We start from the raw sequence: 19,278 nt of genomic DNA, 5'->3' as shown, positions 1-19,278 counted from the left end.
AATTTTTTTTAAAAAAACCAACCAATCACCGATCAACGCGCCAAATACAAAACTGAAAAATTCCATTTTTTTATCAACCTAATCGGTTACCAATGGCAACCGACAATGAGAAAAAATAATTTTCTCTTATCTTTGTGCTAATCAAAATTAAATTTTAAACCAAACCAATTAATAAATTAAGTAAACAGAATGAAAAGCAAAAGTTGATCTTTCCAAATGTGTGATCTTGAAAGAAAAAACCAAATTGCGACGTGTCGATGATTAACTTCAAGAGACATTTGATTCAAGTGAATTATTGATTTTGAGAAAACAAAGAGAAACCTTTTCAAAATAGAAAACAATTTATCATCGGTGCCATTTTCTCTTCTCAGTGTTTAATTGTAAATGTTAAAGTGAGAATATGATTACTTTTAATTGACCCAAAAAAGAGAAGAAAAAACAAATTGATAAACAAAAAGAAAAGGAAAAAAGTAAATCAACATGAGCGGGTGAAGGAAAAAAAAGCCAATCCAGTTGGGAGAATGTGTTTTGTGTACCATAGAGGGAACCACATTTTCTTTTCTCTTGTGTTGTTGTGTTGAGAGTTATGACCATCTGATGTATTGAATTTCATTTTTATTTTGTGAATAGAGAAAAAAAAAGTAATAATCAAGAGAGAGAGAAAAACAAATTTATTGATATAAAATAATAATTTTCGCTTTAAATTGTTTAACTTAAGCTAGTCGTCGATTTGTTGCCCAAATCTTGTCATCAATGGTTTTCTAAAGCTTCTTGTAATTTTCTATTCTTCTTTGGAGATTCCATTTAAATCCTGGAACCAATTTAAAGAGACAACACATTATATTTCCATATACCGATTGTGTGTGTGTGAGTATATTTTTGGTGTGAATGTAAGTGTGTGAATGTGTGAATGTGTGTGTGTGTGTGTGAGTGTGAGTGAGTGAGTGAGTGTGATTTATGTGTCGGTAAATTGTTGGTAAAGGTAACATGTCGGAACTGAAAGGATCTCCCAACATTAAAGATTCCTTTGAACAGACCAATTGTCTTATTGACAAGGAAGGTTTGGCCTTGGCTCTTAAACACTTTACCAGTTCTACATTAACCATGAGATTGGCCGGTATTACTCAGATTAACAATTATATTAATCTATTTAATGATTATTGTCAATCAGATGGTGGTGGTGGCGGCGGCGGTGGTGGTGTTGGTCCTGCTGCTGTAGGTGTTGGTATTGGTGTTGGTATTGGTATCGGTGGTAATGTTACTGGAAATAGTGGTAACGTTGTTGGTGTTTCAAATGGAATAGTTAATGACAATGGACTTGAATTTCTTGCCAAACCATCTGATGGTGAAGAATTAGCTGATTGGATTTTAAAGAATAAAATCATTGAGCATATATTTGGTCCAAATTTACATGTTGAAGTTATCAAGCAAAGTCATATTGTTCTAAATTTTGTTGTCTCTCACCTAACAAAGGAACACATTGATGTTATCTGGAGTTCTGCTCAACTTAAACACTGTAGTCGTCAAGTTTTTGATATTTTAATACCATTAATCAAGAACATGAATATTGATACAGTTTTACATCTTTACTCGTTAATAAGAAATTTGGAACCCAAGGATCATACCGAGCAAACACTTCTTATTTCATCTTGTCTTCTTAAAATTATCTGGACTAAATCTCTTAATCTTTCTGAACCTCCTGCCTTTATACGAGAATGTAATCCATTAGATGATCTTTCCATGGTTAAAAGTCCAATTTTTACTTTATTACCTGGATCACCTTTAGACCAAAGGCATGGAGATCAAAGCAGTTCAAGTCCAAGTGTTGATGGAAGTGATGAAGACGATGAAGATGATTTTGAGCAAACAATGAAATACAAACCTCAGCCTAAAGAACACATTAAAAATAACCATACATCCGATAGTCAACAAACGAGCTGTGGTAGTCAGAGTTCCTCTGATGAGGGTAACTCAAATGGTAAGAATTTTTCAACATTTCGACCATTACATCGAATAATTAACACCATCAAGATCGAAGCTGATGTTCCTTTTGTTACTCAAATGGAAGAAGATGTTCACAAGAGAACCATGGATTCGGACGATGAATCTTCTACTCTAATTGAACCAGTTCCTCTTCAAGGGTCTCGTTCAACAATTGATCCTTTAAAGAAAAACGATTCTTCTTCACCTTTAGTGTTGGAAATGGAAGATTCCAGGATAATCCCTATGAACCATAGTTCCTCTTCTCATCTCAATAAGATTGGTGATGATGAAGAAGAAGAAGAAGAGGAAGAAGACGAAGAGGATGAAGAGGATGAAGATGATGAAGATGAAGACGGTGATGATGGTCTTTTACCTCATCTGGTTAAATCTGCTGTTATGTCGGATCAATCGGCTGGTGTAATGTCCAATTCTGAAGATGATAAACTTTTAAGTGACAATAATAGTAACAGTTCACAAGTTAGTCAATCATCACAAAAGAATATGGCTGATTTTGATGGTGAAGATTCTGCTTCTTTTTACAATTTTGATGATTTCTTTGATCCATCACGTAAATTGATTCTTAAAAATTCAACCTCAACACAATTAGCAACCATTAGCGCTTGTCTTCAGCCTCACAATTTTCCGGAAAAGAAGCGAACAAAATACCGACCAGATGAAGATGTAACCACGGCTACTCCCGTTCTCCCTTTACCTATCCCAAGTGAAGATAGTGAATCTAATGGTGAATTATCAAAATTTACCATTGATAATGTTTGTAAATCCGGTCAGACAATTTTATGGGATCTACTTCAAGATGATTGTATTGGTCAACTTTCTGATGGATTATCTCATGATTGTGAAAAAATATTGTGTAGTTTAATCTGTTGGATTGCCGATAGACGGATAAGAATGAAATTTATTGAAGGTTGTCTTGACAATTTATCAAAAAATTATTCCATCATTGTATCAATACGTTTACTGCCCAAATTGTTCATCTCATTTCAACAATATCGAGGAGGCATGGATACTCATTCGATAACATTGTGGGCAGATAAAGAGAGACAAATGTTGAAATATTTTTTCTCAAATCTTATTCTTTACACCAAGAGAAGGGAAATCAAATCAACAACCAATTCATCAGGATCTTCTCATGAATTATATACCCATACCGAAGAGCTACAATCAAGATTACAATTTCTTACCTTCATCTTTTCTTACGCTGGTTCACCGGAAACCTTTCAATTATCCAAAGATCAAGTTGATACTTTATGGAATTGTATTGCAACCGACAAAGAATGTAGTGATGAACTATTTAGTTGGCTATTGAATCAAGTTCGAACTCGCGATCAACATGCTTTAGGAGCCGATATGTTTAAATATATTCTTACCATGAAAATCCCAACACTAACTCCTGATAATTTCTCTATGGTTACACTTGAGCTTTTACAACAATTATTTGGCTTTGTACTAACTCGTCCTCAAATGAGTGAATCAGCTGACGTTGCAATCAAGAAATTATGGGACATCGCTTTACTTTCATCTAATTCTTATGTTAGTATGGCAGCAATTAGAAACTTAAACAATTATTATGTACATCTACCAATCTCTGGTTTGGAAAAAGAGGAAGAATTTGTTCACCAATGTATGGATTATCTGAAAACATCTTCAATCCAATTGTCCCAAGATGAGGATAAAAATTTAACAATCATCCAAAGAGCTCTAATCCTATTGAAAACTCACCTTGAAGCGTTTCGCTGTCGTTTCTCTTACCATTTAAGACTTTTCCACCTAAACGGTGAAGTTTCAGTTATCAGTCATTGTGACAATTGTAGTTCACGAGCAAGTCAACAATTGATTAAAATTATCTGCCATCCAGCTTCATCTAATGAGAAAACCGTTTTCGACATGTATTCATCTGACTATATTGGTGAACTTCGAGCTGAAATCTATCATTGGTTCCAATTGGTTGTTAAAAAGTGTAAATCAACTTCAAGTGGAGATGAAAAACAAGTTAGTGCCTCTTTTGATGGTCCATTGAGGTTACTATCTCAAGGTCAAGAATTGACACACGATCTTGATGAGAAAACACTTTCCGAGATGGGATTTAAAGATAATCAAGTTGTCTACGTGTCAATTGGCGTAACACGACCAAGTCGAAAACTTCGTGATACCGTTGATCCGGCATCATTATTACCCCCACCGCCCAAGAATCGTTTACCATCAATTCTGCTTCTTCAGCCAAACTATTTTGAACAACTTTTTGACCTAATGCAACTTTTAGGTTCAATGAAATTATCATCATTATCTAGAGCTCAGGTTTTATCTCGCCAAGTTTGGGAGATAATCAATATCCTTCCTACTTCACCCGATTTGTTAAAATCTTTCCAAAGTATAACTGTTAACGATGATTCAACAAACGAATCTTCAAAAAGTTCATCATCATCATCATCATCATCTTCTTCTTCCTCCCTCCGAGTTAATGGTCTTCTATCACCCAGTAGTCCACAGAAATTAATCTATTCAGTTCAAATAGTCGAATGGCTTCAGCGAACCTCAAAGAATGAAGAAAATGGTTGGGCTCAAAAGTTTATCGATTGTGTTGGTTTACAACATTTATTTGATATTTTTGTCTCTGGTGTTTTACAACAAGGAGATTCTGAGACTTGGAATGAATGGAAACAAGATTGTCTCGCTTCATTGTTGCATTTAATTTATCAATTTGGTATTGATTCCCTACCAAAAGACTGTAATAAATTAGAGACCAATAATTGTCAACCAATCAATGACACAACCACAACCATCAACTCTAACATTACCAATAGTATTAGCATAACAAGTGACAATTCAATAACCACAATTAACTCAGCTAATACTGGTATTACAATTACCGCCTTTCCAACAAACCCTCCATCAAATCTAATGGGTAATAATACTAACAATAAAGGTTTTTCAGAATTTGGTAAACGAAAGAGAAACCTAAAAGTGACCGTTGATAAACTTTTGGTCCATCAATTTAATGAGAAACTATTGGAAATGCTTCGTGATGCCGAATCAACATTAAGAGTTTTATTGACCGTTCTTAATGAGACAACTTCAATCTCAGCCGAATCAAACAATTACCAAACCCGATTCTGGGGTCGTGCTCAAGTTGTCCATAGTACACTTCAGTTCCTCATCTCATGGGCTTTCTCTGATCCTCAAATCAAATGCTCTCTCTTTCAATATCCTAATTTCAATTGTTTGCTTAAAAAATTGGTTCTCGATGATCCTGATCCCGCTGTTCGGCGAGAAGCGTGTACAGGATTCTACAGAATGTGCCTTGGAAGTACTTCTTCTCGTAAAACTGGACATATCTTTATCCCTAAAATGTTAAGCTCTCTTTTAGCCTTTCTTTCTGATGCTCAAGCCATGAAACCAATGGCAACGGAGCTTTTGTCTTCATCAAACAACACACTTACTCCATCATCTGCCTCATCATCATCTTCTTCATCATCATCCTGCTCTTCAACCTCAACATCAGCTCATGTTAATGAAACAATAGGATATATTGACAAAGAACCTTATGGACCGGGTTGTAAAGACTATTTCTGGCTGGTTTGTCGTCTTGTTGATTCCTTGGATGATTCAAATCGCGATGAGATGATGAACGATTTGAACAATTTATGCTATTACATGGCATCAACAATTGAGAATCGTGAGATTTGTGAGACTCGATTCAACTATGTTGAAGATGAAGGACTTCGTGGATTATTGTCTTTAATGACCGTTACAATTAAACAAAATCCACCTTACATGTTTTCAGATGAAGGGAATAAATTTTTAGTCTCTGCTTTTGATCTTCTATTTGCAACTCCAAATCAAAGTGATAAAAATTTACCTAAATGTAAATCTCAGGCCACTCGATCAGCTGCCTATGATTTACTTGTTGAATTGACAAAAGGTTGTGAAGAAAATACTATCACTCTGCTCAAATTATTGTTAAATCAACATAAATCATCATCACATGCTTCATACCCTTGGGATTATTGGCCTCATGATGGTTGCCGATCAGAGTGCGGTTATGTTGGTTTACTCAATCTTGGTGCTACCTGTTATATGGCCTCTTGTGTCCAGCATCTTTTCATGTTCCCTGAGGTTCGAGCTGCAATTCTATCAACTAAAGTTACCAATGAAACTAAATATTCAACCATTTTACAAGAACTTCAGAAAATGTTTGCCTTTCTAGCAGAAAGTGAAAGAAAAGCTTTCAATCCAAAAAGTTTCTGTAAAGTTTATACGATGAATAACCAACCTTTGAACACTGGAGAGCAAAAAGATATGACCGAGTTTTTCACTGATCTCATAAGTAAACTAGAAGAAATGTCTCCTCATTTGAAAGAAACGGTAAAAAGCCTTTTCGCTGGTACTCTATCTAACATTGTGGTCTCACTGGACTGTCCTCATATTAGTCGGACAACTGAAGAGTTTTATACTTTAAGATGTAAAGTCGCTGATATGAGACATCTTTGGGATTCATTAGATGAACTGACCGTTAAAGATACTCTTGAAGGTGATAATATGTGGACCTGCAGTCAATGTGGACGTAAAGTGAGAGCCGAAAAGCGAGCTTGCTTGAAAAAGATTCCAAGAATTTTGAGTTTCAATACGATGCGTTATACATACAATATGCCAACTCAAACAAAGGAAAAAGTCAATACTTACTTTTCTTTCCCATTAAGACTGGACATGTCCCCATATCTTGAAGAAAATTTAGTTCCTGGGGAAGGATCAAGTACCAAGAAAGATAATGATAAGAATAAGAACAATACTACTTCTTGTGAAGATAAAATTAACCAAGACATCAAAAGTGATAGTGATATTTGTGAAGAAAATGGTGTTTCTGATAAAGATTCAAATGGAGTTGATCATCAAACAAATGAAAGAAGCAATAATGACCAAGAAAACATGGAGAGTCAAATGAGCGATGAAAAATGTGATCCAAATGAAGGGGAAAATGTAAATGAAAATGAAAATGATGGTGATGATGATGATTATGATGATGAATCAACCGAGTATGAGCTTGTCGGTGTTACAGTTCACACTGGTAACGCGGACGGAGGTCATTATTATTGTTTTATCCGTGAACCTGATCCATCTAAGGGTAAAGATAAATGGTATATGTTCAATGATGCCGAGGTGAAACCTTTCGATGCTAGTCAAATAGCTGCTGAATGTTTTGGAGGTGAGATGACCAGTAAAACATATGATTCAGTTAATGACAAATTTATGGACTTTTCAATCGAGAAGACGAATAGCGCTTACATGTTATTCTATGAAAGGTTAACCAAGAGCAGAAAAAATGAAAAACCTACAACAGCAATAACAGTAAATTCCCTGAACATCAATGAAGAAAAGCCAATGAGCAAAACTGTGAAAACCAAATCCGAAATTGAATCAAATCCAGAAATTAGTAAATGGATATGGGAAGATAATATTCAATTTCTTCGTGATAAAAGTATTTTCGAGCCAACATATTTCAACTTTATGTGGCAAGTTTGCGGTTATATACCATCAACATTATCAGATCGTTCGAGAGTCGCTTTGGTTAACGCACAATTGGCAACCTCATTTGTATTGGAAACTTTCATTCACTCCAAAGAGAAACCATCAATTGCCAATTGGATTGAATTACTGACCAAACAATTTAACACGAGTCAACAAACGTGTGAATGGCTTCTTGAAACGTTAGCAGAAGATTATCATAACTGGCCAGTTCAAATTTTGATTAAATGTCCAAATCAAATGGTTCGCCAATTATTTCAACAGCTGATTATTCATGTCATTTCACAAATTCGTAATTCTCAAGAAGAATTGTACAAAAAAGGTCTTCAAGAAGATATTTGTAACAATGACCTTAAAGAACTTTCCTTTTCTTCATCATCTTCACCTTTACCATCACCAACTCAATATCCCAACGTATCATTATCTTCAACAACAACAACAACAACAACAACAACTTCTTCACCACCGCCTCATCTTCCACCTCCACCACCTCCTTTTCAAACCAATCAATTGAAAACCTCTCCTTCAACATCACCACCTCCCGTTGCATCATCTTCATCAACATCAGTACGAAGTTCAACTTCAACTTTACCTACAGTTACTCCAGCAATTACAACACAATCAACATCATCTCATCATCCACTGTCAACATCATCATCACCAACACCATCGATTTCGTCTTCACCATTATCCTCATCATCAAATTTAAAAGGACATTGTGTCGCTCGTTTCGTCCGTCGATTGGTATCCCTAGCCGAGTGCAATAATAGTTTGGTTCGACCTCATCTTAGACATTTAACCGAATATTTTACCCTTTTGTTTGAATTTTCGAAACTTGGTGAAGAAGAGACCAATTTTTTGCTCCGAATTAATACTATTTCTGTAGTGGTGCAATTTTATCTCAGTCATTATAAGGGAGCAGGAGAGTGTGTTGAGATTCTTTCCGATGAAGATGAGGAAGATGAAGAAGAGACCGTCCAAAGTTTGTTCCTTCAAGGTTTTCGCGCTGCCGCTTCGATGCCTCCAATCAATTTACCTGAAAAATATCCAAGACCTGCTTCTCTTGATAAAATGATCACCTTTGTGACTAGTTTAATTGAAAAATCTCGTTCCTCATCAGCTTCAAATCAGCTTGGTTTAAGTTCAAGTGACCTGGAATCCGTTCTTGGTGGTAAAAGTTTCCCATTCATACAAAGACAAATTCGCGATAACATTAACCTTCGTCAAAGTTTTAGTCTTATCTGCAGTCTTTCTCGTTATAATGAGACCACCGCTCAGGGAATTGTTAATATGCTTCTACATTCAATTTCTCGTCAACCTGAGACAAGTCAACCCTTTTTTCGTATCCTCTCGATGCTAGTCGAGTTATCACCCGAACAAAGTGGTCTCCCTTCATTTAGTAATCTAATTTATCCAAGAATCTGGGAAATCGCTGAACAAAATCCTCACCATTGCCTCGAATGGTTAACAGCCCAAGTACCAAGGAACAAGGCTGCACATGGTTTAGTTTTATTCAATCTAAATAATTGGGTTGAATATTTTCTACTTGCCCACAACAATCAGCGTGTTCGTAATGCAGCAGCTCTTTTAATCATTTCACTAGTTCCCAATAATCTTTTCCGTCAATCATATTTCAAATCACCTCGAACATTAATGTTGACCACTCGTGAAACAATGGAACTGACCAATGAAGCTATTCAAATCATTCGACAAGTATTTACTTGTTTACTTCAGCACTTGAAAAACGCCAAAAATTATTTGGATCCACAAACTCATGGAACAGCAAAGTTAACCTCCTATTTCGCTGTGATGGCCTATTGTTTGGTCGGACGTCAAGAGAAGCTCATGTTGATTCCTTACTTTTCCGATCTATGGAATCTCTTTCAGCCCAAACTAAGTGAACCTGCAATCGCCATAAATCAGAATAAACAAAGTCTCCTCTATTTCTGGCATCAAGCTTGTATCGATTGTCCAGAAAATATCAAATGTATTGTTCAAAATTCTCATGTGACCAAAAACATCGCATTCAATTACATATTAGCCGATCATGAAGATCAAGAGGTTGTTCTTTTCAATCGAATGATGTTACCTTCTTACTATGGGCTACTCTATCTTTGCTGTTCTCAATGTCGCTCATTCACTCGACACTTGGCCTTACACCAGAATATTCAATGGGCTTTCAAGAACATTACCCCTTATTATACTCAGTACCAATCGGCTGTTTCTGAACTGTTCAAATTGATGAAGCTTTTCATCACCGTTCATCCAGATAGCACTGAAATTGAACTTCGAGATATTTTATCCTTCAAACGTAATACTCTTCAGATGTACCTAACATCAATGGATTCTCGTTCATGTTGGACCACTTTAATTAACGCTTTCTCGATTCTTATCGATAATGAAGAAGATCAAATATTTGCAATTCTTAATGGAGGGATAATTGCACTTATCCAATCATTCAATACACTTTTCATGATGTTTCATGAAGCAACCGCGTGTCACATTACCAATGAGATAGTTGATCTTCTTAAATTAATGGCCAGTTTATTGCAAACATTAAGAAACTCTCAACAAACTGAAGCTCGTGAATGGTCAGCTAAATGGAAAGATCATTTAGAATTAATTAGAAAATTGATACTCTTATTGAATACTTTCACTCCAAGTGATGTTAGAAGCTCATGCATGGGTAAGTCGATATTGGAATAATATTATTCTCAGTTTATTCAAATGATTAATTCTTTTTGTTTTCTCTCTCTCTCTCTCTCTCTCTCTCTCTCTCTCTCTCTCTCTCTCTCTCTCTACAATTCAATTTACCAGCCGTACTCCTCGAAATAGTTCAAATTCATCCTAAAGATTGTGTACCTATGGTGGTTCAAACATTGGGCTTAGGACATTTAACATTCCAAGATCAATTGTTAAATTGTAAATTATTGTCTTTCAACAATCTATTAGATGAAAATACTTTGCATGAAATTGTTTGATTTACAATTTTTGTCTTTATCTTTACAGTTTCTGCTGGTCCATTTTTCCCAAGAAGAGGTCAAAGAGCAACTTTGTCCAAATCAAGTTTAAGACCATCAAGACCTGTCTTTCAAATGCATTTTCATCCCAAAATGTTGGAAGTTAATCTTGGTGCCGATGAAGATTATGATAAAGCCATCATAGAGTATTATTTGCCATATTATAAATTCATCTGTGATTTATGTCGAATTGCTGTTTCTCAGAATATTGTTAATCCAGAACTTGTTGGTCTTTGTAAGTTTCGAGTTTCAACAAATATTGGAACATTGAATTCTAACTAATTCCTTTTATTTATTTTTTCTCCATAAATTCAGGTTCAATGGTGGCTTCTGAATCATTATTAATGCAAATAACGTTATTTCCTGAATTGTGGTTAAATTATTCCAAATCATGTGATGATGGGGAACAAGAATTTTTCAATTTACTTTGTACATCGTCTAATTATTTTCGTGACTATATTTGCATGATATTAACTGGTGATCGTAATTTTCTCAATGAAGATATTGTTTATGAACTTGTCAAATCGTGTCTTCACAAGGTAAATATAAAACACCGACAATAACAATTTAGTAGAAAAGGTGACAAATTAATGCAAAATTGAACTAATTGAATCCATTTTTTTTTTCATTCTAAGGTTTATGGTCTTATAATTAATCAACATTTCATATTGAAAATGTTGAATATCGTTAGCTCATTAAGAGAGAGATTGGAACACACTGATTTGCTTAAAGATGCTAAAAGCTTAATTGGAGTAAGTATTGATTGTTATCCCTTGGTTACCTTTCAATATTTGATTAATTAATTCATCTTCTCATTTTAATCTCACAGGATATTCGTGTTATAATACTTATAATGAGCTGTGACCCACCGTCAAATTTATCTAATGATTTGAAAGCACCGATGCTCAAGTTCAGGGAAAAATGTTTAAGTTTAAAAGCAGCATCAGAAGAAGTATTATTTGAACATGGTAAGTATTTAAATAACTATTAGTATCTAATTGATTAATTGCTCCAATAGAAACAAATTATAATTGATTGTCTTTTCTAATTATCTACTTCTAGAAACACCTCATAAGAAACGGAAAACTCAAGATGATTTGTCAATGGAAGAAGATTCTAATAAGGACATTTTATCAGAAAATACAGAAAATATGAAAGATCGTTTAGAAAAGACGATAATTGAATTGCAAAAAGTTTTGGATAATAATTGAATTGTTATTCTTATTGAATAAGAAACTTATTTGATTATCTAATTTCTCTCTCTCTCTCTCTCTCTCTCTCTCTCACATAGACAGATTAATCTGTAAATCCAGATATATAAATATAAATGAGAGAGAAAAAGATATCAACTGTGTATCAAATATTGTAAATGTTTCTTCTTGACCATCTACTATCTTTATCATAATATTCATCATCTTTTTTGGTCTATTTTCACTTTCTTTAATCTATTTTCTGATTTTGCCTTCGATTTCCTTTTTTTTACGTTATAATTTTCACACTGACGTACACACACACATCATAATCCCAACTCAATCCCCATAAACATTGTAATATTCATATAATCCTCTTCCTCTTTTTCCTAATTGTCAAAAGAATAGCATATATATATATATAACTATATATATACACACACCTAAACAAATCTAACTCTATCACCCTCACATCAAATATTACACAGACTTACATAAATTCAGTATCATCATATATTCATAATCATGTTCAGCATAAACAACAAAAAAGTCCATAAATTTTTGTGATGATTTCAAGAGACCTTATAAATATATATACATTTATATATGTGTGTATATAACTATCTAAATACATTATATATATAAAGTGCTTTTGACCTGGAAAAAACACCAACAAACTGAAACTGAATCAATTTGGAGTTGGATTGATTGACTTATTACATGAGACGCGCTGAGAATAATCTATCAGATTAATCCATCGAGATTAAGGCTCGTTAAACTTGGAGATGTCGATTGACCAGCAATGATTTTGATCAACAATCCACCGAAATAGAAAAACAAGAAACCCGATCATTCATATTCTTATTTGGACTATTTAATGTCACCAATGGTCATCAGCTGATCAATTCTGCCAATGGAACCAAATTATTAATGATTTTTCTTGTTCTAAGACTGAATCTGTTAATCTTCATCTTCTATTGATTAACATCTCTCTCTCTCTTCTTCATCTTCTCTAATCTATTTTTTCATTATTTTCCTCCTTGAAACATTGTTTTTTTTTCTTCTCCTCTTGATTGTGATCATGATTATCGTTTCAATCCCATCTAATCATCTTTCCTATTCTTTCACCCTTTCAACACTTATACAAATTCATTTCAATCTAATTTCATCTATGAAGTAAAACATAAAATTTATAATTCGGAAAATTGTAAACAAATTGGTGTAAATCAAAAAGATATAAAATTAATCATTACAATTTAACAAAACGATTTCTATTCTATAAATTGATTTGTATACCGGAAAAGTTGGTTAACTTGATCACAACAATTAATCCAATAAGCATGTAAACACATAATTAAAATCAATTAGTTTGTTTCACAGAATCACAATCAATTTATTATCATTTTTAGAGTTTAAATTGTAATTCCGATTGAAACTCAGTTAATTTCCCAAGATTCTTGATTCTCAAATACAATTGACGGTAATTAGTTTTCTCACTCAATCGTTAATCGTGATATATATAAATTGTTTGAAGAGTAAATTGTTCATGATGATGTTTGATTAGTTAATTTCGGTAAACTGTTCAACCGATGTAAATTCCAAGGGTATAAACAAATGGGGAACATGATGTTCATCGTTCCGATAACCAGATTTTTCAGATAATCGTTTGAACATTTTGTTTGATCAAAAGCAATCGGATGCGGAAATGATTCTGTTTTTAATGACCAACACAATTTTCTGCAATTTAACCGGTTTTCTGGAATCAGAGAGAATAGAGAAAACAAATTGATTAATAACTAAATGGAAATGAAACAATTAATACTTGTTGCTGGGAGAAAATGAAAGTCAATCTGATGATTAAGGGAAAAGGTAAACAATTAAACGATTCTAATCCATTCTCATTGATGGCAAGATTAATTGTTACTAGAAATTGAGATTGTATTTGTTTCGAGTTGTAAATAAATTGGTTCATTCTACTTGCCTTGAAGATGAATTAAATTCAATTGGAACCAGACTGGTTTGATTAGATCATGAGATAATTCAGTTAACTGATTGTGATTTAAATTAAGCTCAACCAGTGCAGGTAATTTATTGAAAAGATCTGAATTCAAGTGGTTTAAATTATTGTAACTTAAATCGAGAAGCCAAAGATGATGAAGTTGATACGGAAAACTGTCACTTTGAATACTGCTCAGGGTATTGTGACTTAGAGTAAGTGTCCTCAGGTAAGGTGTATCTGAGAAGACATTTGGATCAATTGAGAGTAATTGACAATCGATAATATAAAGTTCAACCATTTTCCAGGAAAATAATCGTTTAGCAATTAGATCACTTAATCTTTGGCTTCCAATTTTTGTAATGGACGATTTTTCAATGTGAATCTGTTCAAATTCATAATCACTCCATCTCCAGGCTTGTAAATTTTGAACATATGAAGCAGTAAATGATTGATGTCGATTCAAAGTGAACACTATTTTATTTATATCATTATAATAATCGGTCATGTCCCAATCTCTTATAATCAAATGTCTAAATGAAATGTCAACCAATTGAAGATGAAATGATTCCTGATGAACTCCAACTAAATACAACGTGTGAATATCACGAACTGAGAATGGCACTTTGAGTGTATATTCATTTTCACAATGGACACTGATGACATCTTGATTGATTGTCAAGTAAATTAACAGAGAATCAGAATTATTTTCTTCATGGAATTGAAATTCAATGGGTAATATCATGGAAACTCACCTCGGATAAAGTGATAAGCTTGACAATCGTTACCAAGAAATGGTGTTTCTCGTATTTTACCAAAGCAAAGTATCGAGAAGAGACAAACGATTTTCTGATCTGATCTTATCATGATTTAGTTCCAATTGTTGTTAGAAATAAACAATTAGATGAACAATCACATTATGATTAACCAGAATCACAGAAAAAAAAACAATAATAAACAATAAATGTCGTCAATGGGATGTAACACAAGAGGAACCTTGTTGTAAATTCATGTTGATTGTTATTAAAGTGAGAATTGTTATTAGCGGTAAAGAAGCAATTTAATAGTAATTAAGATAATTTCTTATGACTTTTTCTTTACAATTACATCAATCAATTAATAGACAAACAGTTTAGATATACAATTGAACAGTGAATTTAATGAAATGATCTGAGAAACTTTTTCATCTCATGATGGGGGAATATAAACTCTTTGAGAACCAATGAACTAATTAGATTTAATCATAATGTTAATCACTTATTAGACAGTTAAGATTATGAGAAGATGCTTCTGAAAATCTTAAATCACCAGGGTGGATAATTAGAAATATTGATTAGTTAATTGTAATCATTGAACAGTAATCGTTTAGATGTTGTGTTCACCTTCATATAAACTAATTACTATTGTTGTTAATAGATTAACCTAAATCAACTTGACTTTTTATCGTTCCTTTACCTGATTAACTAAACAGTTAAAATTGTCGATTAATTAATGCTCATAATTTAGCAAAATCGAATCAATTTGTTCAATTTTACTAGAATTAACTTTCAACTCATTGATATATTGATCCTGTTGTCACAAAATATTCAATGTTTTCTTAATTGTAACCATCTAAATTGTACAATATACAATTAGTGATTAATTCATCCCAATCAAATTGATTTGATTCGTAAGTATTTCATTATCACCACTCGAGTTTCTTGAGATTATTTTAATCATTTAATCTCCTACTTTCTTGATTAACTAATTCTGTGGAGCGATAATCATTTCTCTTTCTCTCTCTCATGTTAATTATTAATCAAAACACTGATTTGATGATTTATATCAGAATTAATTGTTGATTTGATTATATAACCTGTCGTTAGTAGCTGAAAGGATTAATATTTTGCCAGGTTACAAGAAATTACTCATCAATTGTGATTTTAATTGTGGGATTATTAAGACAAACTGATCAAAAATTAATTGTAATCAATTGCGGTGTTGACAATAAATTATCGCAGATTGAGAGTCCAATGGTGAGTAATTAACATTGATCATCTAGAAAAGTTAATTATCATGACAATTCAAGGTTTCTCTTCCTGATTTGATAATCAAAATCACTGATCTGAATAGTAAATGATTATTACAACTTCGAGTAATCATTTCGGTACTCGATTAAAGGTCACATTATAAATAGACACAATTTCAGTTCAAATTACTTGATATTAATTATCAGTAATGTTAATAATTCATCTTTGAATATTATTCTTACAGCGAATTCCGTTCCAGGGAAAGTTCTGATCAAGTTGATATTGAGTTTCGATTTCGTTGTTGCTTTGAATCTTTCTAGAACTAAAAGATTCTTGTATTATCCACTTTGTATTCATACTTTTCGATAGTTTTTCCTCCATTTTCTTGATTGAATCAATTTTCTCTTTCCATGAAACTGTCATGTTTATCATGGATTAACAATCGATAGTTGACTTTCTCACTAATCCCATGGCTCCAACAGTTACCCACTCATCATTTTCTGTATAACATTTAGCATCATCAAAATATATTGGATGACTCCTTGTATCGATCGTCCAGCATAAACGATTACAAATCAATGGATTAACTAAACAATTAAATGAAAGAATACTAATTATCATCTGATTGGGAAAAAGAAGCCTTTAAATCATCATAGACTTTACCTGTAACATCAAGTATCCTGATAGGAAACCAAACCACAGAAAACAAGGACTGGTCAATAGTTTGAAGATGATTAGATTTCAAATTAATCTCGACAAGATTTGGTAAGACAACAGTTAATGATGAATCAATATGAGCAATTTGATTGTAACTCAAATCCAAAAGCCACAATTTATGATTTCCATCGGCAGGGAACGAGTTCATGTTCAACTCTTTCAGGGAATTTCGTGAAAGCACTAACATCCTCAACGAATACAAGGTGACAAAATGATCTTTAGGAATCGATTTGATTAAACATGAGACATATGATAATGTCTTTAATTGTGGTGGTAAATTGGGACCAGGGAGATCTTCACCATTGGATAAATCAGTTCTCTCAATGTGAAGATGATTGAAAGGTAAACGGCTCCATTCCCATTTGTTGATATTCTTACAATTAAATATTGTCACTGATTCATGTTCACGTTTACAATTTAATAAATAACTCCAATCTCTGAAACTCTTGGTCAGTGTTAATCCTTTGAGAATTAAATGTTTGTAATTAACTGGACACAAATCCCTTTCATCAAGAGACAGATTAGAACCGATAATCGCCAAAGTGTGAAGCTGAGAATCACCAAAAATTGAAGTATCGAAATTATCGGAACAGATGAAACTCTGTAAATCTAATTAAATGAGAGAGATGAACGTAATTAGCTAATTGTAAGTGGAATTGGAAACAATTTAAACTCACCATTAGTGTGATTGTAACCTGAACAGAATCCCGATCCAGTTAAATAAATACCTTTGTGTCTGCGACCAAAACAAATCAATGAAAAGAGACACAGAAATTTAATTCCATCAACTGGATTAGTTAATTGTGACTGTGGTGATGAGATAAATGATCCGGAATCAGGATTGAGAAACATTTTCAATACTTTAAAGTTTGAATTTATTGGTTATTTAGATGATCAATCAATTGGAAATACTAATTGTCCAAGTGAAAGTTAATCAATAACTATTCAGGATTTAAATTGTTTCAATTGTTCAATGACTGTTAAAGGAGAGTGTTAATCATAACCAATTAACGACTGACTGATTAGCCTTGTAAATGTTTTGTTGATTTAATAATATGAGTTGATTATCTTTGATTGTGTTTACTTGATAATTAATGTTTCCATCAATTGTATGTAACCATTAATGGAGAGAGAGGTAAATTATAATGGTTATGTTTAATTGTCAATCACTTTTGATATAAATTATCTGATTTAATCTTAATTGTTCATTTACAATTTACTAGCATACAGAGTGAATAGAAAATTTTCGAGAAAATTAAACAATAGTAAAGTGATTAAATCATAATCATTGAGATATTTAAGTCAAACAATTAATCAGAATTGGTTTAGATACAATTGGCGTTCAGTTTATTACTGACAATCAAGTTAATTGTTGCTCGCTAGATTTAAAATATTAGATTAAAAATGTTTCATATGGAAGCAAAATATTGGATCGTTTTTGTTTTTCGGTACAAATACAAAACAATTAACCAATTGTTTGGTTCTAATTAGTTTTGTTGTTCCTTTAACTTTGATAGTAAACTTTCAAAGTAATTAATTAATTTACTCAATCCAAAGATATAATTATCATCTTTACATTGAGATTCTCCTGAGGTGTTTGGTGTATTTGGGAAAACGTGAGCAAAATCAATCATTTTCAATATAATTTGATTGCTATCAGATGAATGGATGAATAGTAAAGATGATGAGATGAACTTCAAGTGATTTATGTTAATCGTATTAAACCAATTGAGAATCAATTGTAATTTGGATAAATATGTTTCACAAAGATTAACTCTCATAGTGACAGGATTTAATTGTGATCCAAGAAACAAATCCAATAAATTGGGAATATCTTCCGGTTTTAATTGTCGAGTAAATTTGGTATCAAGAATAGTATAATTATCATCCTTCATTGGATCATAAATCTATGGATGGAAAGAAAAACAAATTATCATTAGATGTTAATTAGAATTGATATTTATCATGATTATCGATTGGTAAACTCACTCGAGCTCCACAAATTCGGAAGCCATTGATTTCTTGCCAAGGATTTTTGGACATTTCATCTTGTATCTTTTGGGAATTAGCCTCGGGATCATAAGTGATTATACCGATTTTAATGTCCATATTAGATGGATTAGCTAATCCATTGGTTGCATCTTCTATTTTGATAAAAGGTATTTTGTCAACATGAACGAGACCATAAAATTTGGGGATAAATGATTTCAACTGGTCATCTTTTGAGTTCCAGATATTCTGGTAAAATTCATATTCCCGTTTACCTCGGACATCAGTTATTGGCTTGAGAAGTTCACATGTCCGATTATCTTTGAGTAGTCCAAATCTTGTCCTTCCTTTCCCGAAAATATGACCACACAATTGGTGATTAGGCCTTGAAATATGAGATGGTAAAGTAATTGGAGCACCGTTGATTGGATCCATTGGGGAAAAGGTTGATGAAAACAAAAATACAATCAAATTGGCACTTGATTAAAATTTGGAACAATTCATCTTCTAAAATGGTTAATTGTTGGTAAATTAAATCAATTTGAAAGACTTTGTGATCACCACAAATGTAATCATGTTAATTAGTGTCTGTTAAATGAATAAATTTCTCAGAGAAAAAGATAAACAAAAAAGGAAAACAAAGTCCACATAGTAGATTAAATGTAATTAAATCGAATCAATTTCATTAATATTCTGAAACATTGTGAATATTAAGGGAAGAATTTTAATTGTCAACAATAAACAACAAGATAATTAAAGGGAATTCAGATTAGAATAGAAATGAACACAAAATCAAATGGAACAATAAATGAGTGAGATTCATTTAGATTGAG

At 32.8% G+C, this 19,278-nt stretch overlaps 3 protein-coding genes across 3 annotated transcripts; 1 reads left to right on the top strand and 2 right to left on the bottom strand.

The window, feature by feature from the left end:
- The first annotated feature begins 84 nt into the window (after nucleotides 1–84).
- On the top strand, nucleotides 85–11,978 carry LOC128387421 (ubiquitin carboxyl-terminal hydrolase 34-like). The gene is made up of 7 exons (XM_053346614.1): nucleotides 85–10,210; nucleotides 10,342–10,446; nucleotides 10,534–10,779; nucleotides 10,860–11,083; nucleotides 11,180–11,296; nucleotides 11,374–11,512; nucleotides 11,607–11,978. The coding sequence occupies exons 1-7, from the start codon at nucleotides 988–990 to the stop codon at nucleotides 11,753–11,755; spliced, it is 10,203 nt and encodes a 3,400-aa protein (XP_053202589.1). The 5' UTR covers nucleotides 85–987; the 3' UTR covers nucleotides 11,756–11,978.
- Nucleotides 11,979–12,922: 944 nt separating this feature from the next.
- On the bottom strand, nucleotides 12,923–17,481 carry LOC128387449 (chaoptin-like). The gene is made up of 5 exons (XM_053346652.1): nucleotides 17,134–17,481; nucleotides 16,403–17,065; nucleotides 14,486–16,326; nucleotides 13,716–14,396; nucleotides 12,923–13,490 (listed from the first exon to the last, which is right to left on the bottom strand). The coding sequence occupies exons 3-5, from the start codon at nucleotides 14,595–14,597 to the stop codon at nucleotides 13,279–13,281; spliced, it is 1,005 nt and encodes a 334-aa protein (XP_053202627.1). The 5' UTR covers nucleotides 14,598–16,326; nucleotides 16,403–17,065; nucleotides 17,134–17,481; the 3' UTR covers nucleotides 12,923–13,278.
- A 145-nt stretch (nucleotides 17,482–17,626) lies between these two features.
- LOC128387455 (inositol polyphosphate multikinase-like) lies at nucleotides 17,627–19,188 on the bottom strand. Its single transcript, XM_053346658.1, has 2 exons — nucleotides 18,446–19,188; nucleotides 17,627–18,363 (listed from the first exon to the last, which is right to left on the bottom strand). The coding sequence occupies exons 1-2, from the start codon at nucleotides 18,878–18,880 to the stop codon at nucleotides 17,944–17,946; spliced, it is 855 nt and encodes a 284-aa protein (XP_053202633.1). The 5' UTR covers nucleotides 18,881–19,188; the 3' UTR covers nucleotides 17,627–17,943.
- Nucleotides 19,189–19,278: the final 90 nt, after the last annotated feature.

The sequence above is a fragment of the Panonychus citri genome, unplaced genomic scaffold, assembly GCF_014898815.1.
Source record: "Panonychus citri isolate SS breed McGregor unplaced genomic scaffold, ASM1489881v1 Contig00090, whole genome shotgun sequence".
In the NCBI taxonomy this organism is placed as follows: domain Eukaryota; kingdom Metazoa; phylum Arthropoda; class Arachnida; order Trombidiformes; family Tetranychidae; genus Panonychus; species Panonychus citri.
This window is presented reverse-complemented; position numbering and strand designations above follow the sequence as displayed.